This window comes from Cyclospora cayetanensis, unplaced genomic scaffold, assembly GCF_002999335.1.
Source record: "Cyclospora cayetanensis isolate NF1_C8 unplaced genomic scaffold, CcayRef3 CcayRef3_contig_131, whole genome shotgun sequence".
Classification (NCBI taxonomy): Eukaryota; Apicomplexa; class Conoidasida; order Eucoccidiorida; family Eimeriidae; genus Cyclospora; species Cyclospora cayetanensis.
The window spans coordinates 40,266-55,767 of NW_020312072.1; the positions used below are offsets into that span (position 1 = coordinate 40,266).

At 52.4% G+C, this 15,502-nt stretch overlaps 3 protein-coding genes across 3 annotated transcripts; 2 read left to right on the forward strand and 1 right to left on the reverse strand.

Annotated features, from left to right (window-relative positions):
- Window positions 1–242: 242 nt before the first annotated feature.
- Window positions 243–2,397, forward strand: LOC113147121 (UPF0746 protein DDB_G0281095-like). Its single transcript, XM_026336523.1, has 5 exons — window positions 243–395; window positions 560–628; window positions 726–929; window positions 1,818–2,073; window positions 2,363–2,397. The coding sequence occupies exons 1-5, from the start codon at window positions 243–245 to the stop codon at window positions 2,395–2,397; spliced, it is 717 nt and encodes a 238-aa protein (XP_026192308.1).
- Window positions 2,398–2,819: 422 nt separating this feature from the next.
- On the reverse strand, window positions 2,820–15,132 carry LOC34621631 (serine/threonine-protein phosphatase 6 regulatory ankyrin repeat subunit A). Its single transcript, XM_026336524.1, has 5 exons — window positions 14,124–15,132; window positions 13,353–13,546; window positions 12,971–13,078; window positions 3,065–3,103; window positions 2,820–2,924 (listed from the first exon to the last, which is right to left on the reverse strand). Exons 1-5 carry the CDS (start codon window positions 15,130–15,132, stop codon window positions 2,820–2,822), a joined length of 1,455 nt encoding a protein of 484 aa, XP_026192309.1.
- LOC34621632 (mRNA turnover protein 4 homolog) lies at window positions 10,480–12,140 on the forward strand. The gene is made up of 5 exons (XM_022734833.2): window positions 10,480–10,694; window positions 11,169–11,391; window positions 11,607–11,687; window positions 11,853–11,933; window positions 12,060–12,140. The coding sequence occupies exons 1-5, from the start codon at window positions 10,480–10,482 to the stop codon at window positions 12,138–12,140; spliced, it is 681 nt and encodes a 226-aa protein (XP_022586475.1).
- Window positions 15,133–15,502: the final 370 nt, after the last annotated feature.

Below are 15,502 nucleotides of genomic sequence, written 5' to 3' on the forward strand. Positions count from 1 at the left end.
GGTGCAAAGCGCAGACGCCTTCAGGAGAAGAAGGACGAGCTGGCGGTGTCTCTTGCGGCTTAAATGAGGCCTGCGATGTATGGTGTTTAGGCTGCCTCTTCTTCGAGCTGCTGACAGGATGTTTGCTCTTCGCGTCCGATCCGCAGTTCTTCTCTCGCCTTAGTGGGAGAAAGCCTCTTCTAGATCGGCAGAGGGAGCAAGCCCTTCTAGACGATCCTCGGCTAATTTTTCTTCTCAAGCAAATGCTCACGCTGCATCCAGGAAAGCGGCCGAAGGCTGCGACTCTCCTTGCTCTCTTCAACGACGTTTACAGGGATATCCTCAAGGATTTCGCCGAGGAGCCCCCCGCCTTTCGCGGAGCTGCATGCGCAACAATTTACACAGACACGGCTGCAGTGCAGGACCAACAACAGCAGCACCAAGAACGCCAGCAGCAGCCGCATCCGCAGCAGGCACATCCCTCGCCTTCTGCCTTAACCGCCGCTTCTCCAGAGTCGATCACGCCATGTATATCGCCTTCTTCGCCATACAACTCCTTTCTCCCTCTCCTCTCTCACAGGTCGCAGCTTCAGCAGCCCCTCACTGCGCCGCTTCCCCCCGCACGGATAGACTTGCTGCAGCGATTGCAGCAAGAGGAGGAGCAGAAGCAGCAAACGCAGCAAGAGGAGCAGCAGCATATGCAGCAGCAAGAGCAGAAGCAACAGCAACAGGAGCAGCAAGAGCAGAAGCAACAGCAAGAGGAGCAGCAACAGCAAATGCAGCAAGAGGAGCAGCAACAGCAAGAGGAGCAGCAAGAGCAAATGCAGCAAGAGGAGCAGCAACAGCAAGAGGAGCAGCAAGAGCAAGAGGAGCAGCAACAACAAGAGGAGTTGCAACAACAAGAGGAGCAGCAACAGCAAGAGGAGGTGCAACAGCAAGAGGAGCAGCAACAGCAAGAGGAGCAGCAACAACAAGAGGAGCAGCAACAGCAAGAGGAGCAGCGACGACAAGAGGAGCAGCAACAACAAGAGGAGCTGCAACAACAAGAGGAGCAGCAACAGCACGAGGAGCTGCAGCATATGCAGCAACAGCAAATCCAGCAGCAGCAAATGCAGCAGCAGCCACAACAACAACTGGATGTAACCCCCCCTGTACAAGTGCTCCGCGATCTTTTCGTGTGCTGCGCACCAGGCAAAGCGGATGTCGCAACAGCAGCAGCAGTCGCAACAGCAGCAGCAAGCTGGCTAGACGTTTATGATGGTGTGGAGTGGTTGCTGCCCCTTCCCTGTCCTTTTGGGAACCTCGGCGAAGTAGGACGCCTTGCGGAGGCTTTATTGCCGCGTAGTAGTTCGCTGTGCTGCCGCTTCACGCATGTAGTGGATTTCAGAGATCCTCCCCCGCAACAACACCACCGACCCCACCTTGATCGAAGCCCCTGCGCATACACCTGGGGAGAGTCGTTTCCGCAAGTCTTGGTTTACGCTGACTGGCAATCGACGTCTCTTTGCACCAATGCCACGAGCAGCAACAGCAACAGCAACAGCAACAGCAACAGCAGCAATACCACGAGCAGCAGCAGCAACAGCAACAGCAACAGCAACAGCAACAGCAACAGCAACAGCAACAGCAACAGCAACAGCAGCAATACCACGAGCAGCAGCAGCAACAGCAACAGCAACCCTAGTATGGACTTGGAGGGCAGTCTTCCCAGTGAGAGTCGTGTGTTCATGGCATTTCTGCCGCATCTCTGGGATTTTTTGAGGTTTGCTGTTGCAGCAGGGGGCAGGGTCCTATTCATCGCCTCTCCTCAGCAACAGCAACAAAAGCAACAACAACAAAAGCAACAACAAAAGCAACAACAAAAGCAACAACAAAAGCAACAACAAAAGCAACAACAAAAGCAACAACAAAAGCAACAACAAAAGCAACAACAAAAGCAGCAACAGCAACAAAAGCAACAGCTGCAGCAGTGGCCGTCTGCGTATGGCGGGTACGAAGAAGGGCAGTCGCATACTGAGACTTTGTCGTTCGATGTGAAAGCGCATGCCGTGGGAGGTGTAGCTGCAGCGGCTGCCTTAGCCGTCGTGGTGGACGGTTTGCATGTTGATCCCTTGAGGGCTTTTTCCCTCCTCAGCAGCGGCTGTCTGGTGTGTGCATGCTCTGCGGAGCTGCTAGGCCTGCTGCGGATGTTGGCTAGCTGGCGAGCGACGACGAGCTGGCGTCGTTTGTGGTGTATGGACGCGCCGGCGTTCGCAGAGTCGCCGCTTGAGCGGCAGCAAGGGCAGCCTCAGAGGCTGCTGCAGCATCCGATTTTCCTCCAGCAGCAGGAGGAGCACGATGCGAGGAAGCCTTTACCCCCTCCCTTTCCCATTCCCCCCACCAGCATTGCCTGTCTCTGCGGTGCATGCACCTGGCTAGTTCCTGCGTGGCTCGTTGGGGAGGCACTAAAAGGTGCCACCTTTCATGATGCGTGCAGAGGCACGCGCAGCAGACGTTCCCCTGCAAGTCTTCCCCAAGCAGGAGGGCGGGAGCTGGCGTGCAGGGGTAGAGGGAGAGACAGCCTCGGAAGCGGCTGTTGCAGTTTTCGCGGGGATAAGAGCGACGGGGAGCTCCCCAGGCACGGTTTCTTTTCTCCGAGGCAGAGACGGGGGCCCTCTACGCGCCATGTAGAGGCGTCACTGTATTCGCAGCAACCCCTGCAGCCTGCGGCAGAATCAAGTGCCTCACCTCCTGGAGGGGGGGACGGCAGAAGCGCCACGCTTGCAGCAGACGCGGCAGCAGGAGGAGGAGCTGCGGGGGCAGGCGTTCCGACGGACGCGTTCGCCACAGCACACGAGAGCTCAATGAAGGCAATGTTTGTCGATTGTAGGAGTGGCGGCTGTTCTAGAGGAGTGGCTAGCCGGAAGCAAGGCTGCAAGCCATTCGGCTGCCTTCCCCATTGCCCTCTACAGGGGCAGTGCGCCTCGTACCGTAAGTTTCTGCGGCACACGTGTGGGATCAAAATCCAGAAGACCTCGTGGCTTGTCGTTTCTAGTGAGCAGGCGTCCGCAGCAGCATCAGCAGCAGCAACATCGGCATCAGCAGCAGCAGCAGCAGCAGCAGCATCATCATCAGCTGATGGTGTCTACGGTGAGGAGCAGCAGCAGCTGTTAGAGATGCTCTGTGGCAGCGGAGCTGGCATTCCACGAGGGGCGTTGCCCCTCGTGATGCTATCCGCAGGACCGCTGCAGAATTCAGAGCCTGCCGTTGGTGTTGTGTCTCCGAAAACATCTTTGCCGGAAAGCGACAGCGCTTTTTCCAGCGAAAAATGCAGCAGCAGCAGCAGCAGGGGCACGTCTTGGCGTTTGTTTCGCTGCAAATGCTGCGGTGTACTCACTCACGCGTTGCCTGGGGATGCGAACGACCCCACAGTTGCTCTCTTTGCCAGTTTTGACTGCGCATATGCGCACCCCGAATCTGCTGCTGCTGCTGCTGCTGCATCCGCATCCGATGATTCCACGCTGCAGCACCCGCAGCAGCGGTACGCTCGTTCGGGCAAAAAAGGCGCATGCGACGCTCACGCCTCCGCTAAAAGCAGGAGCAGCACAAGCACTGAAAGCAGCAGGAGCTCCTCGCCAAGCGGCGTCCGAAGCAGATGCAGCTCTGCGGAGGATTATTACGCTGCAGAGACTTCCGAGGGCCTCTATGACGTCGACAGCGGGCGAGTTATGTTTTTAGAGACTGCGCTGACAGCAGCAAGCCCACCACCTGCTCAGAAAAGAAGGCAGAGTCGGAGGAATCGCTTTAGAGTCTCGAGCAGAAGCATCGAGCATCAGTCTAAGCCTCAGCACGAGGAGAGACGCCAACGATGGAGGAGGAGGAGGCGAGAGATGCCGCTCCCCTTCAGAGTCCGCCTGCAGCGAAAGCTGCCATACATTTGCTTGGCAGAAATGGTGCTACCCAAACTCGTGCCGCTGCACAAACTTGACACAGTCCTAGGCGCTTCCCTTTAACTCCCTGGGGGGAGCTCCTCGTTCTGCATCTCGCCTGCCCTGTAGGGGCAAAGGACGAAGCCTCAGAACGGTTTTGAACCATTTAGCAGCTCATGAAGCAGCTACTGTCTTGTGTTGTTGTTTCTCTCTCTGCCTCTCTCTCGCTCTGCCTCTCTCTCTCTGTATTTCTCTCTCTCGGCGCCTCTTCCAGTGGATTGCGCTCTGTTTCTGCTGCCCCATTTGCCTCACATCCTAGGGGCCGTCTTATCCTTCCTTTATCAGTTCATCACATCCGTTTAACCGCGATCCGACGCATATATAATAAAGAGCATTGAAAACGGCAAACCAGAGCCTGGCTGCCTTGTCTAGTGTCCCCTCTCTGTGCCTCCTAGCGGAGCCTAAAGAACGACTGTAAAGGGACGCACAGGGCCCCTTCAAACCACAGGACAGTCCTTTTCTCCTCAAGAGGTGTACTGTGCAATTAGTTATCTCCTTCCCTCTGCCGTACCGCCTTTAGCGGGATAAAACTACCCTCCCCGCCGCCTTCCTAGTGAGCAGGGAGCGACGCGCAACTCGTCTATGAGCGCTTGACCCTACGGGCAGAGAGAGAGAGACGTGCCTCAAGCAGCACCCTCCACCGCACCGCTTAAAGGCAACAGCAAGGCACCGCATCAAGGCGAAGCTTGCTGGTGCCTTCCTGCGTGACAGAAGCTTTGCTCTTTTTGTATAAAGGCGATGTATCTCTTCTCCTTGAAACGGATTTATGTCCCACCTGTGAAAAGCCTCGTCGATTTGCGCGCACGTGCCACTAAGCCAACTGGCCTTTAGCATGCAGCGCATCGACTCGCCGTGCTGTTATGTTTTATGTCGAATGCTAAGACGTGCACTGCGCAGAGGCAGATAGAACGAAACTTTAGACAGAGGGGCAGACGTATACAGGCAATGTGAGCGCCTTTAACACATACGCAGGGGAAAATTAGACGATACAGTGAATCCCTACCTATTCATAGGGTACCTTTGCTTGCACACAACAGATGCTGCGCATTTTTAGCGCTGGAGTACATATATATATATGTATATGTATATATGTACATACAAACATGGTGATACATTTGTGTTGCTAGGGGCTCTTTTGGCTAGTTTGAAATGCATGCATGCATCCGCACTGGGGCAAGAATCACAGAGAGGGAGAAAAGGGAGTGTCTGTCGGTCCTAGGAAGGGGCCCTACTCACATATGAGGCCAGGGAGATATTTGGGTGCGATACTACAGCAGGCGCATGCGGCCGCCGGACAGCGCAGAGTTACTGCAGTGTCACGCTTAGGGTCAAAGGCGAGTCTGGCACTAGAGTGTATGCAGCAGCAGGTGTGGGAACTGGCGAGCCTCAGCCGAAGTGTAGCATCACGCGGTTGAGGAAAAAAATGTCGACAAGAAGTCATAAATGGGTGTATTGCAAGGAAAGTTGCACCATGATCCCCGTAGGGCGTGCGGCACGGAGGATGCCGAATTACGTGATGCCTACGAGGGAGCCTTTTCTTGACAGGCAGCCATGGTAGGGGGCACAGGTGTTCTGGTCGCTTTAGACAAGACTGAATCTGGCAGTGCATCGGTTTATGAAGTAAGAAACGCCCCCACGGGCGCTTTACTGTTCTTGTGAGCGGCTCAGCACAGCTCTCCCCCCTCTGGTTGCCTTCGAAGCCCTTTTTGCAGTTGCCTCAGTCTGCAGATCCGCTGCAACGCCGCATCATCATTTGGCCCAGACTCAAGGACTGGCACGGCTGGCATCCAGCGCATCACGGGGTAATTTACTAAGCGGGAGTGCGTATGTGGGTCGCCTGTCACCGGATTGTTCAGCAGACTGCACAGCCTGCTCCAAGCAGCAGCACGCATAACAGGAATTCGTGGCTCTGGCCTCGCACTCGGGGCAAAGCTTTGCGTTGTGACGCAAGATTGCTGTGTCTGCATGGAATGTGTAAAAGCGCATCGCGCGTGTTGAGGCTTTAAAAAAGGGGGTACTCTTCTGCCATGGTTTTCTCAGCATCGCGGTTATAGTAGGACGCCAAAGGGGAACTTAGCAGTGCCTCTGCGCAAACCCGCCACACATATTACTCGTTGCAGGCCTCCTCTTCCTCTTGCTCTTGCAACTTGCAGTGGTCTCAGAGTGAAGAGGCAAGTGAACAACTAGAAACCAGAGGCATCGGGACCTAGAGGGAACTTTTAAGGAGAGGGGGAACAGAACCTGCCCTTCAGTGCCAGTTTATCGAATATGCGGCGGGCAGTCTGTGCGGCGTCAAAGGCGCGGCACCGCAGTTTTGCCAGGACACGCAATTCATTGGTCTTCTGAAGTACAGACACCCAGGTCGAAGAAAAACAAGGCCAGGGGTAGTGCCAGTGCCAGTCAAGTGGTCAGCTACGGATGATCCTGCATGGTTTTGGACTCACAGCCGCGGCACGCTTCGCAGCATTACTGCAGCTGCCGATCTTGCCTTTCGGCATTTTCAAAGTATTGGTCTAGTCTGGGGCAGGCAGGAAGTGGTGTTTTTGGAGGACCCTATGAAGGGGGGAAGCTTCTTTACAGCATTGCACGCACTTCATCAAATACGCCTCTCCTGTCCAACTCCGCCTTGAGGGGCTGCAGCTGTTTGTACACCTTCCGCCGCAATTCCCGGAACAAACTGCGCAGATTATCACTCACGAGCCTAAGCCCTTAGCGCGCACGTTGTACGATCGGTGCCCGAGAATTAAAATAATACAACAATTTGTGAGGCTACCATAGGCCTTCATGGGATGTTGTCGTTTGGTCTTCATTATAGGGTGTGTCATTTAGATCTCGGCTGACCGCTGCTTGGCGTCATTGAAGACTACGCGGCCCTGTGGTCGAAGACTCCTCTGAACAAAGTATAGAGCCTCATAGCTAAACTTTTAGAGCCTAGACCAATAGTTCCGATCCCGCCGCCTCTGCAAGCAGTGCGTTTGCCAGGCTTACTATGCATGCGAGAGTTTGCTCAGCATCCCAGGTGTCAACGGCCTCGACGAAGGCCAAGTAATTCTATGAAAACACAATGCACGGTTACTCGTGAGCTCTGGTGCTTTCAGAAATGGGCAAGAGAGAGCGAGCCTTGGGGTGCTCTTAGCTGCACAGAAGATACCCTACGACCACTTAGAGGCCTCTGATAATCCGTCTATTAACGATTCAGCCCTAATATGTAGACCTGGTACCGAACACCCAGAGGCAAGTGCCCCAAAGGTCGGGGGGAGTCATGTGTGCAAGAAAGGCACAAGAGCTAGAGAGGCATCACTACTCCAGCAGAGCCAAGCAACAGGTGAGAGTGCACACGGAAGCACGGCCGCATTAACGTGTGGATGCGCATAGGGTGATATAATAACGGTATGACCAATAAAACGGAGGGCGGTAAATGCCAAAATCAACATGAAGCTGTACGGTGATATGTCTGCTTCGTATGGACATGCGGGACGGATACGAGAATGACAAACCAGGCATGACAGCGAGTCCTTCGTTGTAAAGGCGTACTTGCGTATATTCTCCTTCACTGGAGAACGCCTCGTCCTGATGGTTGCCTCCCCCTGCTTCTTCTTTCTTACATTTATCAAGTTGGGTCGTTTCTCTGAAGCGAAAAAATGCATGTGGGTGCAATATTCGGTTTCTGTGAGAGCCGGTGGCACTCTTTCCTCTCCGTTGCTCAACTGAAGCACATAAAGGCGTTCCCCTGCAAAACTTGCAGGCATTTGTCGAATTGTGTATCCTGCATGCATGCGCGTTTCTGGGTGTCAATACATGTGCGCATTCTTTACAACGCGATCCAGAGAGACATTTGCATAGAATTATGTAATCGAGAAAGCACCTGCAACCTCGGTGCTGTGCATGTACAGCCACAGAACCACTCATATCAGTGGATTACAGTGAATGCACAGCCCTTCTTTCTGCATGCTTTCCGTTCCCTACACATGCAGTCCATAAGGCCCTTTCTTTGAGCAGCCGTGAGAAATTCGATAAGCACAAAGCACGAAACAGAGGGCAATATTCCAAAGGGCTGTTGGTTTCGCGCGTTCAACAACCATGTGCGCCGAGGGGCTAGGAATCGAAGCATGAGGCGGACGGGGTACACTACACAAGCATCGAATTCCATTAGCAAAGTCATAGGGTTTTCTTGACTCCCCCACAAAATTTTTGATGGAACCACCATAAACGCAGCAAAACACAAGCCAAAGTTATATCAGGCCATGATGCCTTTATTTTACAGCTGTTGTGTTGCCGAAGTCTCCATGCCATCATGCCTAGCGACGCTTTGAGGCATTGCTTTGGTTTCTGAGGCCTGTGAGGCGGGTTTCTCATCTGCATCCTCAACCGCCTCGAATTCAGCGCAATCCTGGGAGCACTGCGGGCTAAGGGGCCTCTGCTTCTCCTCGCATACTTCTGTTCTTCTGTCAGGCGTTTGTGCCTTATCGGTCCTCGCGTAGGGCTTCCTAACTCCCTGGATCTGAGAAGTCTTTTTTATAGCGGGTGCCCTAGCCTCTAATTCTATGCGTTTTGCGGTAAGCGTTGGCAAGCAGCTGCTGGGGAGAAAGGGCACGGAGGAGCGGTCGCGGTAGTCGAGCTCGGAGGCGAATAATGACGGTGTTGAATACACAGTAAGCATTTGCGGTTTGCTAGGCTGTGGAAGCCGCCTCAGGCCGTTAGATCTGGTGGTGGAGCTGGCAGTGTTTTTGACTGTTTTTGCTGGCGTTGCAAGGGTCGATGCGGGAACGACAATTGAATACTGTCGCTGGATGGCGGAGGAAAGGCCAGCAATGGACTTGAGACGGCGCCTCAGCGTTGCTACGGACTGACTACGAGGCAGCAAAAAGGGCGCAGCCGGTGTCCCTTCTGTTTCCCCTGCTGCTGTTGAAACGCCAATCCCAGCGTCCGTGATGAATACCGAGGAGCCATCAGGGGGGGCCTCTGGGTGTCTTGCAGGTACAAAACAGCTCTTGTTTTCGGAAAGGGCAACGTTAGTGCCCCTCCATCCAAAAGTGACGGAATGCATCCCTTTCCGTAGAAAGCGGCCAGTTGGGCTGGGGAGGGGTCAGATTTATTAGCTCTTGTGTCTCTTCTCTGCATTAACGTGGCCGATAGTTCCTCTCCTAGTTTTTTACGTATACTTGCAGTTGCGAGTATCGCGTGTTGTTGTGGGCCTTTTGGAGGAAACATGCATTACGTTCCGCTGTGACTTCTTGCGTGTTAGCTACGAAAATGCGGTGACCAAGGAGGTGCAAGCACAGTTTTGGAGTAGTGCGTTACTTCATATCACATAAATAGCCGTACAAGGGTGAGCCACCAGTGGCTACACAATAATCAAGACTAGTATCAAGGCGCAGTTTCGGCAAACGAGAATGGGAGACCAAAAGTATTATGCAACATGAATCACATCCTTCACTAGGTGTTTCTTGAAACTGGAAAAGCGTTGCCAGAATTCCTGCTCATGATGGCAGCACATACTCGCGGATGTCATGCAGAGCACTAGCGATCTATACATGTGCAGGAACTGTGCTCGTTGCGTTTAATAACACCTGCGCATGCTTCATAATACTTGCACATCCAGGCACAAAGAACTGTTCTGCGACAGAGGACCAGCACTCCTGTAGTGAGCCCTTCAGTATCCAACAATTTCTGTGGAAGGCTACAGGAAAAGGGCACGGATGACGCTTCATAACGCTTCAGCTTCGTGGGTTAAACAGCTAATTCTCGAGTGGAAAACTACCTCAGTGAGGAAGAACACTAAGATGCTGAACCTAAGGTTCATTTAGACAACAGCTTATACGCGACTTCAAGGGATTCTGCAGATAAAACAGGAATACTTTCAAGAAGGCGGATGCCTTTTGCATGCAATAGCGCTCAGGGGGGCTTGCGGGGCTTTGGGACAGCCAACAAGACTAATTTTATGATAGAAAACGGGGCACTTGCTTTACCTCATATTTTCTGTACTCAGGACCAAGTGGTATATATATCCTGAAAACCGCGAATAGCGCTCGCATGCGTGGCCGGCGCGCATGTGCCCAATGCCTCGAAGTTTCGCGTGTCGGAACAATTTGCGCTCTCAGATGCCTCTGGAGCTTGCCTGATTTGTCATTTTTGCTTCGTTGAGCTTGGTAAGTGGCGTTTTACTCGGAGAAGAAATGTATTGGCAGCGAGAGCTTGGAAGAACAGTGACTTCTATTGCGTGATCGTGGTCGCAACACTGCTGTAGTCTTCGGCCCCAAAGTACGCGTCCTCGACCGTGTTACACTTACAAGCATTGCTACGAGTATCTAGAGGGCAAGGAAGAGAGGAAGGCACTATAGTTTCACGCAAGTCCACCAAGGGCGTGTGGGGAAACACCCCAGGATCGAGAGGAGATTTTGACATGGGTTCTTTTCGTTATGTGTCTCAGGGTGCTCCGTCCGTGTGATCTCGTCCTCACCTTGAAATTCTTCGCCGCCACTTCATATCCTTTATTTGCCTTCTTGGTTCTGCCTGCCTGCCCCATCTACAGATGGCGCCATCAAAGAGGGCGAAGGTGGTTTCGCTTACCAAAACAAAAAAGCAAAAGACGGGAAATAGGAGCAGCGCCTCTCAGGCGAAGAATCTGCTCATTGATGGTGTCAGACAGATGGCGGAGGAGGAAGGAATGCACATCTACGTCATCGAAGTTCACAACCAGAAAAACTCCCTCTTTAAGCTTGCACGGGATGCTCTAAAACCTGGAAAGTACGTTGGCCTGATCTTCCCACATGTAATTTCCTGTCTCTCGCCTTGCAGGCGAGCTACGTATTTGTTGCTACGCTATCCACATTTATTGTTCCTTGGCTCGTATCGGGGGGCGGAGGCGGTGGGGGTGTGAGTGGGTGGCTAAGCCGCAATCGTCGAGGGTTCGTGTTTTCTTCCAGGGAAGGGAGGAGACAACGCAGTTTTTTGCAAGTATTTCAAAGGGTAGAAGCATGGCGCATGCCTCTTGTGGACCTATAATGTGCGGCGGTAGTGCTACTGACGAATGCGAAAGTGTACCACTATGTGTATGTATTTGTGATTGCCTCTGTGTGGGCGCCTTGTGTTTCGGAGTGTGCCTATCGAGGTTTTAGCCTTTCTCCTCTTTGCAGTAGGTATACGCCTGATCTGTGAGTACTCAAATTAAGCAAGGATGCCCTGTTTGCTTTGACTTCCTGCCTGCTGCTTGCATCTCAGGCTGTTTTTTGGAAAGAACAAAGTGCTGCAGGTGGCTTTAGGGTCGCAACCCTCCACCGAGTGTCTCGACAACGTATATAAGTTATCAAAAATGCTCAAGGGAGAAAGAGGCATTCTAATAACGAAGCACGATCTCCCGGAAGTGAAGAAACTGCTGGCCCAAGTAACAGCAGACGAATACGCCAAGGCCGGCTTTTTAGCCACAAAGACTATTATGCTCGAGGTGTGTTTTGGCTGTTTGTAGCAGACCTAAGAGGCTGTGTCATGGAAGACACCCGGAAACATTTTTTTTGAAGCTTTTAATGCTGCCCTTACCACGTTGATCCGTGTTCCTGCTAAGAGCACGATGCATTGTGTTCGCGGTTCAACGCCAAAAGGCATGCGATATGCATTACTTGTCCCCACTTGGGATTTTTCATGTCCATTGGCACGTTGCAGCCAGGGTTCGATGCCCTCGAGAGGTTTCCTCATTCGATGGAGCCACGACTTCGCTCTTTGGGCCTCCCCACCCAGTTGCAGGTATCGGGGCACAATAAGTCTGCATCTCCAGAGCCTCACTACCGTGTTTAGGATGACTGTAGCCTACAAAGAAACCGCCGTACTAGTATAAGATAATTATTTTGTGTGCGGTTATCGCTGTTGTATCGTTGCTATGATCGGTGGTGAAGGCGGTGCTGTGTGCAGAACGGAAAGATTAATCTCCTCGGCAAGCACACGGTCTGCACCGAAGGTTCTGCCCTCAGCGTCGAACAGGCGCAGATTCTGGTGAAGACCTACCTTTACGAGGGTTCAGGGTCGAGAATTTAGGGTTGGGTTCCCAGATTTGATGGCACTGTTGGGAAAGGCACTGAAGACGGCTCTCTCTGTGGTGCATGCTTTTTTTTGATGCAGAAACACCTGGATGTGAAGATGGCAAGGTTCTCGCTGTCTGTTGTGGGTCACTGGCACAACGGAATGGTAGAGGCGTTGTGAAGGATGAATCACTGCCTGGACCTGAGGGATACTTATGCCGTGGCAAAAGCTACGGCCAACTCTCTTGACAACTGTTCGATTTTTTCTTAGATGCAGAGAGCATAGATTATAGGGTCTAGTGAAAAACCAGGACTTCTAGCTGTTTTTCGATGATGATTCAGTTTTAGCACGCAGTCTTTAGGGTAATTCCCACATATGAACGCAAAAAAGATACGGCTTACAGAACACGCATTGTACTGCACACTCCGCAGGGAGCCGCGTGGTATCAGAGCACAAGCGTAGTACGAAACTGTTGGCTTTTATGAACGATACTCTAAATGAAGGAGTGTTTGAGACACATGCCTCTGGGCCTCAAGAACTGGAGCCGCAAATAATCACCTCATTGAATCCCCCTCTCTGTCTCATAATGCCCCCTTACTCCGGGTACTCTAGTAGGCCCTCTTCTCATTTGCATATAGGTAAAGCTACAGCCACCCCTTTTATACACAGGCTAGCAGACACGGGCGCCGCAAATAAGAAAACGGAGCAACAAACGCCGCACGTACATCACATACACAGAGGCGCACAACGTGCGAGATCTTCACACTTAGACGTTTGTGTATAATCTCGATACATACAGATGTCTTCGGCATTTGTCTACTAGAAGAGGGTAGTAAATATACACTACATAAATATACGCCCCAAAATAAGTACCCTAATAGACCAACACGAAGCTAGCGTATACAACGGAGGCAGAGCAGGATTTTCATATTCACAACTCCCTGTAGATGTGCATATAGAAATATGCATGTTCATCATCACGCTCTGTCCCTCTTGGGTCGGTTTCTCGCATTCTGCTGCACCAGGAATTGTACGATTTCCTCTCGATCTCTTCCATCGCGGATCCGGCGCCGAGCTGTTGCCTCCTGCAACAAGGAGATTCCGTCGGCATCTAGTACCTGGCAGACACCACTCAACGGAAGGACAATCCTTCTTTCGCGGGTAGAATGGACTGAAGGTCACGGTTACTATTGTACATAATACACAGGTGTGCCTCTATGAATATGTGGGAACAAAGCCCCATCATCACCCATAATGCCTATTTAGAAGTAATAAAACACGACGCCTAGCTTTTCACCCATTCCAGAGCTCTGGACAGGGAAAAAGATGAGGGAGGTGAGCCTAAGCAAGGCGCTTTGGTAGAACAGGGGACGGGCTATCCTAAAATCGTACAGTGAGGTCTGCTCCCATCGCAGCGAGTGCTCTCAGGAGCATCGCGTGGCCATTTGACGCGGCGTGAAATGCCGCAGTCCTACGGAATCTGTCGGGGGCATCCAGTGGGACGCCCAACTCTAACAGCTGCAGCACCGCGGAAGTTCGACCGCAGCAAGCCGCCAAGTGTATAGGTTCGTTGTAGTTTGCACAGTCTGCATGTATGCGGACAAGACAGGCAAAACAAAGGAATTCAGTGCTCCATAATGGCCTTGAAATCAACTTATAACATCGAACACGGTATTAGGTGGTACTGAACCAGAAAGCAACCCAGTGGAGGTCACGAACACCACCTTAGGGAGTACGCATGCACAGCCACGCCCATTGCCGGGCATGATGAAACAAACCGACTAGTTCAATGCAGTGCCAACAAGAACCATGAATGCCATAAGAAATGAACGCATGAATATTGCTCAAGCCAGCAAAGCCTACGGAGTTTCAGGTAGTACATGAACAGTTCGCGAAAAGCAAAAATACAGTCATGGGTCGGCACCATAAGTTCAAAAAGTTCAAACATTCTACTACTGTATACATCGCCATGAAGAGAATGCTTGCTTCAAGACTCAAAGCTTCATGACGCATTCGCTTCTCTCATGAGGTGCGTTTCAAAAAAAGTATCCGTGTGGTTTCAGGTACAATGCACAGGATTGCCGACTACGTTTAACGCGCATTAGTCCAATGCCAGAAATAAACTGAAGCACTAGCATCTATATCCTCAGGGATCATAGGTACCTAGTGCTCCTCTGGGGGAGAGTCCGTGAGTAGCTGCAAGGCGCTGGATGATGGCCCTGGAGCCGCCCATTGCGGCTGCATGCATTAAGGAACCTCGACCTTGTTGCAGCAGCAACATGTCTGCAGCTGCAATGCTGCAGCATCGTTCCAGGAGCAGGAAGCAGCGCAGCTTCCCCTGGCAGCAGCAGGAGAACAGAGCATGAGATGCGGCGTGCATGTCCATGGCTTCAGTCGCCATGCGACATGTTGCACCAGGAGTTGCGTTTGTTCTTCTGCTTTCGCTGCTGGTCGCAGAGCTAGTGCTGCTGGTGTCGTTACTGCTGCTGCACGAAAACACTCCACCTTCAATAGGAAGGCCGCAAAGGCATTCTACAGGAATCTGCTGCTCACGCTGCTGATGAGGCAGCAGCAGCTGATCCAGGAGCTGCTGCTGGACAGCAGCGCGTGGCGCAGTGGCTGGGGAGCGATTGTGTTGTTGCTCTTCTGACTGGCTGTCCTGCTGAAGTTGCATTGGCTGCAAGACTAGCAATTGTAACAATTGGAAGGTTTCCTTATCGTCGTGCTCGGCTCTGACAGCGTGACGCAACAAAAGATTGTGAGCTTCATGCTGATGCAGGTACATCAAGTCCTTCGGGTCTGCTGCAGCAAGGGCTTGGGCCGGGTGTGGGCTAAATATGCATTCCAGCAAGCGCGGAGCGCCCTCTGCAGCAGCTGCGGCAGCTGCTGCTGTTTCTGGAGAAGAGGGGGCCCCCTGTTCTTCGTCATAGGGGCTTATAACTCCCGCAGCAACAGCAACCATAAGTGGCAGCAAGCCATCTGGGAAGGTCTCTTGGGCTTCCGAGGAAGGGGCGTCCTCGTTGACGGACAAGGTCGGGGGAATTTTCACGGGCTCAGACGGTCCTTCTAGCTCAATACTAGGCCCAGAGTCAGATTGTACGGTTGTGCTGGCCAGGTCTCCCCCACAAGGTGAAACTGGTTCTCTGATGACGGCAGCGGCCGCCTCCTCCATTGCAAATGACTGCAATAGGGGCTCTCAGTGGTTTGGGATAGCAGTTATTCAGGTTGAAGAAATCCTTAAACACACCTTCTCGTCACTAGCCTTCTGGGTCGTCCTGGCAACAAGCTGCTTCTTGGACGCAAAGCCGAAAACAGCCCCAAACCCGAAAGCCTATGACCTAAACACTGACGGAATAACCTACGTTCACCGCGAGGATCCACATGAGTTATCGGAAATAACCATGATCAAAAGAATCAGCAGTAACAAAGAAAGATGCAACAGCAGGGAAAAGACACGTGCAGTAACTTGAGGCCCCCGAAGGCCGCTGCTATCTATCAGTCCAGTGAATCCCGAACGGCTGGGCCCTTTCTTGAAAGCCTCG